The sequence below is a fragment of the Dermacentor albipictus genome, chromosome 4 (genome assembly GCF_038994185.2).
Source record: "Dermacentor albipictus isolate Rhodes 1998 colony chromosome 4, USDA_Dalb.pri_finalv2, whole genome shotgun sequence".
In the NCBI taxonomy this organism is placed as follows: domain Eukaryota; kingdom Metazoa; phylum Arthropoda; class Arachnida; order Ixodida; family Ixodidae; genus Dermacentor; species Dermacentor albipictus.
The window spans coordinates 124,751,162-124,764,167 of NC_091824.1; the positions used below are offsets into that span (position 1 = coordinate 124,751,162).

At 46.2% G+C, this 13,006-nt stretch overlaps 1 protein-coding gene across 1 annotated transcript in view; it reads left to right on the forward strand.

Moving 5' to 3' along the window:
- Positions 1 to 13,006, forward strand: part of LOC135899508 (transmembrane protease serine 9-like) — a 47,529-nt gene continuing 34,523 nt past the window's right edge. The window contains exons 1-3 of the mRNA XM_065428782.1: positions 1 to 178; positions 2,676 to 2,758; positions 7,040 to 7,140. Of these exons, the coding sequence (XP_065284854.1) occupies positions 97 to 178; positions 2,676 to 2,758; positions 7,040 to 7,140 (266 nt within the window). The 5' untranslated portion in view covers positions 1 to 96. The remainder of the gene's footprint in view (positions 179 to 2,675; positions 2,759 to 7,039; positions 7,141 to 13,006) is intronic.

Below are 13,006 nucleotides of genomic sequence, written 5' to 3' on the forward strand. Positions count from 1 at the left end.
TGCAGCGGCTGCAGCGAGGAGCTCCATCGAGAGGGGACTGCGGCGACAGTCAGTGCGCCGGCTGTCCGAGCGGGCCGCCGTCACCGAAGAAGAATCATGCTGGCCACCGCTGCCGTCGCCGCTGCGACGCTGCTGCTGCTCGTCGCCCGTGGCCCCCTCGCCGCGAGAGCTTCGCACGGTAGGGAACCACCTCGGCTCTGTTTTCTTTATTCCTCCAAGTTGTTGCGTGCCGCCTTTATCGGCGGCCACCGGGGAAAACATACAACACCGGTTACGCCGCGTGCCGCCGGGTTGCGAGCGCGCGAGATGCGTTCTCGATGCAACAACGCACGGCTTGCCGAACGAAGCGCGGTTCCTCGTTCTCGAGCGTTCGACAGGTGGCGGGAAATTTACTGTCAAGCCGTGAGTCGGCAGAAAATTGATTTCAACTATACAGTTAAGATCAGTAAAGGTTTGCCTCCGCGGTAAGTGCGGCCTCTGGCACGACTGTACTGTGCCTCGGTTTCTGGGTAATAGAAACCTTACGACCCTACGCTCGTAAAAGGTCCGACCCAGATGCGTGGTTCGAGAGGGCACAAGGTTGCGCTCCTCGTTGACGTCATTGGCATGCAGCGTGCTCTTCTTGTTCGGTTGCTCTGGTTCATGCAGCACACGTGTAGAGCGGCTCCTAGCGGCGTGCTCAAGTCAATTGAAGAGATCGGCGACAGAGATATATCGTGCTCATCTTTGTTACAGCTGTTATCTTATATCACTGTCCTTACTATGTTATTTTCTTCGGTAACCTCAGCGCCCCTGGCCCCGTTATGGTAGAGAAAACAATGCCGCATGGATGGACTGCGCACACACTGACGCTATTCTTGCGTGCGCACAAACTCAATCGAGAGCTATGGTGGCGTGAATGCCTGCGTCAAATCTATCGTCGTAACAAATGGTCCAACTGGATAGGTACAGATCAGCACGGCGCCGCCCATGTTAAACATGGGAAACACGCATGTCTGCTTCCCACGCTTCCCCAAGCGCTTGTGCAACGTTTACTGAGGGTTCCGCTGATTCCCTTATGAAGGATGTCTGAGAATAAAGGGAGGCCTACCAAATATGACACCATCTGTGGCACCTGCAACGCACCAGCACTGACAAGACTGCAAAGAGCAGCCCTCGACTTGTCGGAGTAAGCCCACAATCATGTTAGATAGTTGAACATCTGGGAATGAATCTGGTCTGTACGTGTCCGCGGCGTTACTAAAAATATGCAAAAGATTTTTTTTTTTTGTGGCGGTTCAATGACATAGCCATGACTTATTTAGTTAACTGCCGTAGTAGTGCACTTTTCGTTCTGATGCGTTCCTTTTTGTGCTCTTAAAAGATGCAGCAAGCTCTGTAGAGGCGTGTTGATCGGCTATTTCTTTGAGCCAGTGCATTGCCGTAAAATGCTTTCCGGTTGTACGCGTTTGTCGCAGATCGTGTTTCGTAGAACAGCACGGTTCCGCAGGTGAACACTGCGTATCGAATTCTCACGTATATGACCAGCCAGTTCAAGGAAACATTGGTCGCGAATTTTCAGTGCGGAAATTAAATGTAGACAGATCACGTATAGTCGTTGTAGCAGATGACGGAACGGAACTTGCAGTAGTGATTGAGTGACTATGAGCACAATTGCGCGAGTTCGGTTCCGTACTACGGTGGTCGTACTCCAATGAATGCATACGACAACAGCGCTCGCGTACCACATGCAAAACGACCTGGCTTGATCGGAATCATTCAGAAGTCGTCCTTTGCGGCGTCCCCCATAGATCGATGTCTAGTTTGGCAACGTTAAACCTATTCGATTAGACACGCATGCATATCAAGTTCGCCTAAAAAAAATAAAAAGCCTACTTGAATCCATTCTTCAGCTTTATGCAGCGATAAAGTAGAGTGGAGATTCAAAGCCAGAAAATGTCTATAATTTGTGTGATTAAACATCGGGTTAAACATCGGATGAACGTGTACTACTCCAGGAGCCCCTAATAGGCATCAGTCCAAGAACGAATAATTTGCTATCGACGTATCGGAGCCGTATTTAAGGCAAATGTTTAGTAGTGTGACATGACTGGACAGTGTTATCGTTGCGGATTCTCTCTGTTCATGCCAGTGATGTGTGCGAAATAATACTCCACGCTGCACTACTCCCACCTCTCCCAGACCCCTCGTAAACCACTTAACTCAGGCTTGTACTGAATTTTAATGCCTAAGTAAGGTTCTGAGGGTGCGTTAATCGTTAAGCTACGTCAGACTAGGATATAAGTTCTGTCCGACAGGTCTTTTGCTTTTAATAGAATGCATATGTATCGAATAGCTCATGTCACGCAGTATCAGATTAAGGCGTCCTGGCTGGCCTTACAGATATAAATAAGACTTATCTCGCACCGACAAATGCTAAGCTCTAATTAAGTCAGCTTACCGAAACTGAAACTATACATGGTGTCCGGAGCACACTGGTGTTGATCCGCCAGTTCAGGCGACGCATCTTCCGTTGGCCATGCAGTATGCGGGTTTGAGTTCTACCTAACCGCAGATCATAGCGCCTAAGCGGCTCATGCCTGTTCCAGCAACCACTTTCAAATGTTTCATCAGAAACCGACTTTCTTCACGGCTGCATTTTTCCATGCCACCGGCCCTGCCGACGCCCTCTGCAGACTGCGGCTTAAGAGAACGAGAGTATGCCGCGTTCAACATCATCGGAGGAGCTCCAGCGCTTCCAGGCGAGTTCCCCTGGCAGGTGAGTTTTGCCACGATCCTTTCAGAACAAGTAAAATAAGGAGCGCAAGAACTGGGAACAGGAAACTAAACTAAATAAAACAGAAACGGAAACACGCCGGACGGCGCTGACTTGTGGCCGAGTTTCGAGGGTTGCACGGTCGCTATAAATATCTCCGGCCAACCGTGACAAAGAAAAGCGATAAAACTCTGACGCCCGAGTATAAGACTTGCGGCCGGGCCAAGGCAACCTGAAGCGAGCGATGAGAAAATCGATACGAATCAAACCGCTCCGCACGAACGCTTGACTCAGGTGTTTACTGTCGACGGTGCGCCGGCAGCCCGACTCTTCGATCCCTTCCGTCGCTTCCTTTTTCATTGCTTCTGAGAAACAGAAACGAAGCTTGAAATTGCTGGCCGCTTGGCCGAGCCGCACGCTCTACGTGATCGCCAAAAGTTCACAGCTGAAAAGACAGGGAGGACATTAGGGTAACCGAATTCTTGGTGTGTGTCCTTCAAACAATATACGTATATAAAAAAATGAAAGTAATACGAAAATACTCGGCGCCTTATTCAGGAAACTGGAAACGGCAAGCCGGCTTGCACACCGCCAAAGATGTGCGCTTGATGACATTGCGTCCCAATTTTTTGTACAAGTATTACAGCATGCGCGCAATTAATAACATGACATAGAATTCCCGGGCCGTAGCTTTGTGCATTTCTTTTAAGAATAGCAACAAACAAAAGAATTGACAACGTAATTATCCCAAGAAGTGCAAAGGAAATGCCAACTAAACTCGAATGAAATGAAGATACATTTTTGAGAAACGTTACTTTGATTATAAAAACTCAGTGCCCTTCCACTCTGTCAAGAAGGATGACCAGCGAAGCTGTGTATGTGGGCCCCTAAATGGCGAACTGCACCTCCGCCGCGTGTCGGCCCGGCATTGGACTATCCTCGGGATCGGTCCAGGTATGGGGAGTGCTTAACGCCTGCTTCACCTCCGCCGTGGGTCGGGCCGGCATTGCACTATCTCCGGGATCGGCCCACGTATGGGGAGTTTTTTGCTTACCGCGCCAACAACGATAGAAAAATTCCCTTGGACAGTAGAGGCATACAGCTTCGCTGTAAAATTATATCAGCGTAGACGTTTTGCAGCGGTGGCAACGATTTGTCGATCGGCCGTCATGTAGAGAAGGCGTATATGGGGAACGATCGCCTCTTTTCGCTTTGTACAAATCAACTAGTCTTCACTAACTTGCATGTGCATTTGTGTTCACCGTTTTCGGTGACGAGGAATGCGCTACCAGTTCAGAGCGGCTCGGAAACATCTATAACGTGATTTAGACGAAACTTAAGCGTTTCCTTGCCATGACGTGCCGGAATATTTCAGCGGGCACGACACGCATTTGCGTTATGGCGCCTTAAGCGGTGTGCGTCGTCCCAGTACACCTCGGTCTCTTACTCAGGGCACGCACAGTGTTTGTCTTTGAATCTCCATCTTTAGAATAAATACTGCGCCTTTTGCAATTTGCTCGAATAAATAAAAATGCGTTCATCATTTATTAAAGTCGGTTATGACAGCAAGTGATCATGGTTTTGGTTCATCAGACGCGCTTTTTCTCTCTATAAATGTATTTTTTTTAATATTGAGAGGCACCACAAAGTGACGTTGGTACTTTATGAAATAATTAACATTCTTGGTATTTCCCGCACAAGAAAAGAAAAAAAATTAACTCACCATCCCGGCCCTGCAAAAGTGGATGCCCAGCGAAGCTTTGGAACCCACCACAACAACTGCTGAGGGATGTATGCAGTGCTTTATTGCTTTTGAGTAATCGTAGTAACGGTAATTTAGAATAATTGTAGTAATGGGAACAATGGAAATTTTGACAGCACGCCGCTGCTAGTCGTATTGCCGTTTCTTTTTGCCTTTGCCGCTCCTTGTATTCACGCTGCTTCTCGGGAGTCCTCACTATGCGTTGCCTGTATAGAGCGATGCTGCAATAACAATGAAATCAGTTGCTAGGCTGGTTCTTTTGTATATGAAAGGCTAGTGACGAGTGACGTCACCTTCCACTTCACAAGCTGCCGTTGTGGCGGCAGCTTGCGCAACGGTCATCTTTACCGGGAAGTATATGCGGGCAGCGCAATATCATCAAATATGTGGTCCGGATGCTTTCGTGCTCGTTCTTTATCGAATCGGATGCGGTTCTCTATGTTGTGGGCGTGCTTCCAAAGAATGCATGCTTCCAAATAATGCATGCACTTTTCGCTTCACTATGCTGAGTGCTTCAAGCCTGCTTCTCCGCCGAGGGTCGACCCGGTATCGAGCGATCTCAGGGATCGGCCTACATTTTTGCTCGCGGACACGAAAAATGCCGACCAAGGAGATGCCAACCGCTTCGCGGTAAATAGACATGCCGGGGAGGAGGAAGAGCTCAGGGAGCACCTTGTGTGAACTAAACCCCTTTTTTCTGGTGTCTGCCATGTGTCGAAGTGAAATCCGGAGCGATAATGTGCTGTTGTCTTTGGTACTATGGTTTGTGACTTCACTAGAAGTACTTAAAATTAACTCACACACACACACATGTATGTATGTATGTATGTATGTATGTATGTATGTATGTATGTATGTATGTATGTATGTATGTATGTATGTATGTATGTATGTAGTACGTATGTATGTACGTATGTACGTATGTATGTATGTATGTATGTAAATAAATAAATTATGGCGTTTTATGTGCCAAAACCACTTTCTGATTATGAGGTACGCCGTAGTGGAGGACTCCGGAAATTTCGACCCCCTGGGGTTCTTTAACGTGCACCTAAACCTAGGCACACGGGTGTTTTCGCATTTCGCCCCCATCGAAATGCGGCCGCCGTGGCCGGGATTCGATCCCGCGACCTCGTGCTCAGCAGCCCAACACCATAGCCACTGAGCAACCACGGCGGGTGGTATGTATGTATGTATGTATGTATGTATGTATGTATGTATGTATGTATGTATGTATGTATGTATGTATGTATGTATGTATGTATGTATGTATGTATGTATGTATGTATGTATGTATGTATGTATGTATGTATGTATGTATGTATGTATGTATGTATGTATGTATGTATGTGTGTGTGCGTGTGTGTGTGTGTGTGTGTGTGTTCTACCTAGTTGGTTCGTTCTTCGAGGATTGTAGTAGCAGAAATTGTTGGACACAGACATAGAAAGGCACGAACAAACGTCCACGTTTGTTGGTTTCTTTCTGTGTCTGTGTCGCGGAATTTCTGCTGCTACAATCCCCGAAGTATACTCTCGCCGCTGGCAATGTGGATCGGTATACTCTCCCAGTCGGCTGTGCTTGTCCGTACGCTGGTGATACGGCAGCACATTCCAACAGGTGCACTTTCTATTCTGCTACTTGGCTCATCGTAATACACGGTGTTCAACTGCCCTTGTTGAATAGCTGTTTTAACAACAAACTATGGAGCAGTGACTGAAACCTTTAGTCCAGCCCTCTTCTCCCCAATATCATCGGCCACGGATCAATCTTTGGGATCTTAGTGTTGTGGCGACTGTACGAATGTGTGTATATATATATATATATATATATATATATATATATATATATATATATATATATATATATATATATATATATATATATATATATATATATATATATATATTACGTAGACAAAGTAACTGCTCCTTTTGGCGATATCATGGTGTCAGCGCTTCCATGGCCTGCGGCTGCTGGTTTGGCTGGGAAGTTTTTTTCAACCATCCTAACCTATTAAATTCTAAACCAAGAAAACAATTTTGTCTGGAAGGGCAGAACATTCACACAGAATGAGATAAATTCCAAATATGATCCACGGGACTTTCACCCAGCTAAAACGCTTTCCTTCTCATTCATAGATAAAGAAGATAATGTGGACTTCAAGATTTTTGGACTTCAAAAGTAGGGGCAAATCTAGATCGCTACACAAAGGAAATGAAGTTATCGAGTACATCACTTACCAGACAGCAAAAGGAAACTAATGAAATTCATGGTATGTTTCTTTATTTGACATCTAGTTCCGCACTGAGAGTTTCGCGGGGCACATTCAGTAAGAAAAACTACTTATCAGCTGTGCTAAAATCAAGTCTAAACCCACAGTTTTGCCGAAACTGATGCTTCAATATCAATTTGGTATTCTGTTCAATTATGGACCATATTACGCTCATACTTCAGCTACCTTGATATGCCGTCTCCGTCAAAGCGTGCATCTGTCTCTCAACACCCTTTTCACATCATGCAGGTTTCAGTGCGCAAGATGTCGACCATGGGTTCAAGGCACCACTGTGGAGGAGCACTGCTTACAGATCGATGGGTGCTCACAGCGGCCCACTGCGTCGTCGAGTAAGTGGTCATCTAGGAAACGCCGCATGCACGTATGCACTTGATGTGCGCAACGGCAGCGACTTGAGGGCTCTCTAGCACATATGATACGATAAATATGTAACAGCAGAGAGATGAGATGGGAAAGAGAGGGTGGTTAACGAGAAGAGAGGCTTCTGGGTTTGCTCCATCCGACTAAGAGAGGGCAAATGGAGTAAAGAAAGATTGAGGGAATACGGAGGAAAAACGCAAAAATGTAAAAACAAATAAGGAAAAGGGACGGTGCCGGGAACTCGGAAACATCAGAATCTCTCTAGTAAGTTTCTCGAGCTTAGAAACTTCAACACAGCATTGACCGATTTCTGGTGCGACATCTGAACAGGCCAACACTCCTGGGTTGTCTGCTCGCAATGTGACTGGTCGACATGACAGGTCAACTTCCTCGCGCACGACTGCCTGTGTGCGCTGTAGCGAGAACAATTGCAAAGGACACCGTTCAATAGTTTCCTGGCTGGCACAGTCAGGAAATGTATTATATACTGTCGGCCATTTCGATACCGAAAGCAAAGGATCTTGTGAATACCACGCCGAGCCACAGTGGGCAGAGACCTGTTGTCTCAGTTTCGGACAAAATAGATTGGGGACGGCGTCGAAGACAGCGGTGAAGGCGATGTATACGGGTGCGCAAAAGACTTGGTGTGCTCACTATGGACTGTGTTTTATCACGACGCGTCATGGCTTAGAGGCTTAAAGTCTAGCTAGAGTCATACATTATCGCGCTAAAGACCTGAAGCGTTTGTTTGGAGCCAGCAAATGTTTTATCGCCTAAAACATTGTATCTCAAGACAGTTCGTCCCTACAACACAGCTGATCACATGAGAAATCGGACTACAACACGTTAGCTGCACGTCAGGGCTGTTCAGGCATCGAGTGTCACGCATGCACTCTTCTCTGATGGTGCTTTAACGTACCTAACTCATCCCACACCATTCGCACGCTAGGGCAGTTAGGTTTTACTATACCGACTTACTGTTTCAGTTGCTAGCTAACTGACACACTTCATTGAAAGAGACAGGATCAGCGCCTATCCTGTCTTCAGAATCAGAATCAGTTTATTCATGACAAAATGGGGATAATTACAGCATATGTATATACAGAAGGAGGTCCTGTAGTTAGAAACTGAAATGGGACCTCCTGTGCATGATGACTAGAATTAATAGTACAAACAACAATGTCAACATGTAAAATTTACGCATAAACGTTTCATTAGACAAGACATAAATGAACAGGAAAGCAGCATATGAACGTATGAAACAATAACAAGGCTTCGACTTAGTCAACAAAAGGTGAAACTACAAAAATAGCTTAAGAAGAAAGAAAGTAAAAAAAAATATGTGGGAGAGAAATAGAGAAACAAAGAGAAAGTTAAAAATACAACTCAAACTATACTCAAATGGGAAAGTCGGAGGAAGCGAAAAGAAAATGCTTAAGTTCTGTACGACATCTGTGAGCTTTGAACAATTTTAGAGGGAATGGTAATGAGTTCCACAGAGATAAACCTGAAAAGTGTAATGACTGCTTACCATAGTTGGTGCGAACTAAGGGTAAAATGAAGTTAATATTTTCTGCAAACCTAGTATTATTTGTATTAGTAAGGGATGTCTTCGGTATGATGGTTACTGGAATATCATTGTTTAATGCCCTAAAAATAAATATGGCCAGGTTGTAGTTAACAAGGTCACTCACATTCAAAATATTATGTGCATGTAACAGCCGAGTTGCGCTAGTTCTTCATGTTCTGTTTTTGCTTTCTAGCACTCTAAGTGTGTCAGAACCCAGCGCTCTTTTTTAAAGACATGTCGCATCGGACAACATTCTACAGTCGAATTTTAGCCAGTCTAATAGGAAAATCATAATGACAGGTTTAATTTTTTTTATTTTTTATCAGAAGCGCAAGATGACAGTCTGCGTACGACCGCTTATGTTTGTTCCGAACTCTCTAGCGCCGACAGCACTCGCGCCTGTTGCCACTAGAAAAACAGGTCCCTCCCCCGTACGCTGTTAATTGTTTTGGAGACATTCTGTTCGCCTTAGTCATAGATCATATTTTTCGAAGGGCCGTTTCACTTCCGGCCAGGGCGCCTGTCGACAACAGCATAGACGAGCACGTGTTTTCTCTGAGACGTGCATCGTAACACACGGGTAAATGACGCAGATACAACGTCGAAGGCAGGCAGTCTCCTTTTATCATTATGCTCCATAAAACATAGATATCGAAAAACTGCCGCCAAAAATGCGCGCGCCACACTTTGAAATCTCATTAAGAGGCTAAACACAAAGAGACTAACACCTATGAGGGTACCATGTTGTTTTCCTTTTTTTTTAATGTTACTTCGAGCAATCATTTTTATAAACAATATTGTAGAAGCAGTGGTACTTTCTTTCTGTTCTTTCCTTTCTTCTATTAGTTAGGCTAAAAATGCGTGATAAATTCTGTCACAAAGACAAAAACGCGTGCTGCCAGTAAGGGCCCTCCTTCCGCGCAACGCCTTGCTCCTCCAGCGCTTTCCAGCCTTACCACGCGCAACCGCAATAGTGCTGGCGGCGACTTGGCGAATGCGTCGCCCTCTATTGACTGCGCTCGGAGTCACCGCGGAGCGAAGTTGAGAGCGAGCGCGAAACGCAGTTCTATCGCGTGACGAGTGCCACGCCAGGAAAGCTCGAACCAGTTTTGCCGCGCTTTTTGATGCGATCCCTCTGCGTGAAAACGCTGTCGCACTTTCACGCAAGCTGCTAATCGAACGCAGGCGTTGCAGTCGCCTCCATATTGCAGCGTTAAATTAATTCAAATTAACTGCTGGGATTTTACGCGCCGATATGTCACGATACAATTAGGGGGCACGCGATAGTGAGGGATTCCGGATTAATTTTGACCACCTGGGGTTCTTAAACGTGCGCGCAATGCACAGTTCACGGCCGTTTTGCATTTCGCCACCATCGAAATGCGGCCGCTGCAGGTGGGATTTGACCCCGCGACCTCGTTCTTGGCAGCGCAACGCCAACGTCAACGCTAAGGAACCACGGTGGGTCATATTACAACGTTTTGGTGAAGGTGATACGGCAAAGGATGAGTATGGTGACGGCAAAGGTGACAATACGCAAAACTTTAAGCTTACTAGAGGTGGCAGAATGCATCTCGATGTCCCGATGGCGCTTGCATCCCGTCTTTCTTTCACCACTCGACCGGTGCCTGCAAGATTGTCGTGCATCTGCTGAGCCTCGGAACATGAATCACTCATTGAGTCACTGAGTCAATGTTTGTCACTCAGGCCAACGGGGAACTAGTACTGGCCAGGACGCCGTACGGCAGTTTGAACGTACAACTAATGCGGACGCCATGCAGTGGGTAGGCCATGAAAATTCCATGGCAATACATTTCGTGTCAACGATTGCATTCGCCTAATGCGCCCAGCCAAGTTCTGTCCATGGCCATACGCGGTGGGAGAAGCGCATGAGCCCGCATACGTTTTTGCCCGCCGGTTAGAAGAAATAATGCAAGGTTGTACGCGTTGCTTCAAACATTCATTGAAGCGTACGGAGAATGACATTGAATTGGAAAGGCTTCATGCAATGCGTCGCCGGGCTGAAACGAGGTACAGGCGCACGAAGTCAATCCTTGACCTCCCAGTAGCTCCGCGCATGCAAAAGAAGATACAACGCCCAATGGATAGCGAAGACGAACTCTACGGTGGGACCCACCATGGTTGCTTAGTGGCCATGGGGTAGGGCTGCTGAACACGAGGTCGCGGGACCGAATCCCGGCAATGGCAATGTTTCGATGGGGGCGAAATGCGAAAACAGCCGTTTACTTAGATTTAGGTGCACGTTAAAGAACCCCAGGGGGTCTAAATTATTCCGGAGTCCTCCACTACGGCGTGCCTCCTAATCAGACTGCTGTTTTGGCACGTAAAACCGCATAACTTAACTCTCCGCTTGCTGACCGATCCACAGCGGTGGTGAAATGTTAGTGCGTCTTGGTCTTGGATTCGAAACCTGGTGCCGTCAGTAACCCACTGGTTTTCTAATGGGTAGTCATGTACCACGACCCGGCGCTCAGTTGTTTTTATGGGTTCTGATCTCGGAAGGGGCACCCATATAGAGATTTGCGAAGGACTCTGGGCGCCCCTTGTCCCACCACAGCTTTGGTGAAATAGTCGAGCCGACGAATGCTGCTGCCGAGTAGCATTCGTACCAATAAAAACATACGAGTGCGCTCCCGGCCCGGTGCTCGGCAACTGCGGGAGTTTCAAACACTTGGAAGGTTATCCGCCTGAAGGGAACTTGGCAGCCTGGAACCGCCAGAGGAACACAAAATTCGTAAAGGCGCTATGCATTCCGACCGATAAATTGGTCACCTTGTGGGACACTTATACGGGGCGATCATTCTTAAGTTTTAGTTAATCGTTAAAGATCGCCTGTAGCAGATAGCATAATTCATGTTGTTGAGATGGATTATTCGGATGGGCGGACATTACTAGCAAGAGAAATCTAAACGCATGTTCAACAAATTAACAAGAATTCACTAATTACCTTACAAATTAATTGCCTTTCGGCAGATATTGCAATTAACAAATTATAGCCGGTGAGCTTGCAAGACGTATCCACTTGAAATAAATTTCAACGATAACACCAGTTTGGAGACAATATTTCCTGAAGTGTGGGACGATGTAGATGGGCGTTCCAGTTACTTTCGTGCTTCAATGTATAAAAGAGCGTTTTCTTGAAAAAAGTAAGTCGAACTAAAGCACATGTTTACGGCGAATTTGATAGCGCGTACCTTGAAACTGGTGTCATTCTGGGAATTGATTCCAATTGGATACGCCTTGGAAATTCAAGGGCTACAATTCGTAAATTGCAATACGTGTCGCAATACAATTCATTAAGATGTTAATTCTTGATATTTTCTTTTAGTTTATCGTACAAGTAATTTCCACCTCCCTGAATCCCCCCCCCCCTAAAGGACTAGAATTATGTTATCACCGAAGATTTTTAAAAGTTCCGCAAAACTGAAGATCGCCCCATATATTCTTATGTGTTTCGTAGTAAATCTGCTGTGAACGTGTTAAAACTTTTCAAGCAACCCACGTGAGCCTTGGGACATCATTGCTCATCAGATCACCAATACCAGCGATGCACTTCTGCACCATAATACTTATTTATTTATTTGTATATTTATTTGCTTATCTATTTATTAGTTTATTTATAATATAATATAGTTGTTTGTTCACCTGACGGTCTTATTCAAGCATCTGACGATACTGACGACTAAGGTGATGGCTGCCAAAAACACAATTAATTTTAGACTATAGGAGGGGACTTAACAGTTATCGCTCTACAAAGAAAAGGAGAGAAGCAGTAGTAGTAGATGCACAAGAAGAAGAACAAGCATAAAAGGGGGGGGGGGGGGGGAGGTCTCGACGGGTATAGAGAAGAAACAAACAAACAAAATTCTAGTGCAAGCCTCGAGAGCTTACCGCCAAGTGCACCTGTTTCCCGAAACGCCCAGTTCGACCAAAGTCACCGAGCATTGAATGGTTGCTGCGCTCCTTCGTCCGCTATCTGCTCGAGTGATTGCGCCCGAGGGAACAGCGTTCTCGAAACGCCTCTTCGATTCGCCAATCGTCACGGCACAGCACGAGCTTCTGCTTCATGGCACCCGGGAGAGCCCAAGTCCCACAGCGCCAATTAGCGGAAGGCCCCAACTTCACGTCGACGTACATAGCAGCCCACCAAAGCCGTGGTTTCGATTCTCGCCGTCTTCCGACCAGAAAACTTGCTTGTTGGTGATGCTGATTCGCTTTCGAACTTACGCTGTGAGCATAGACTT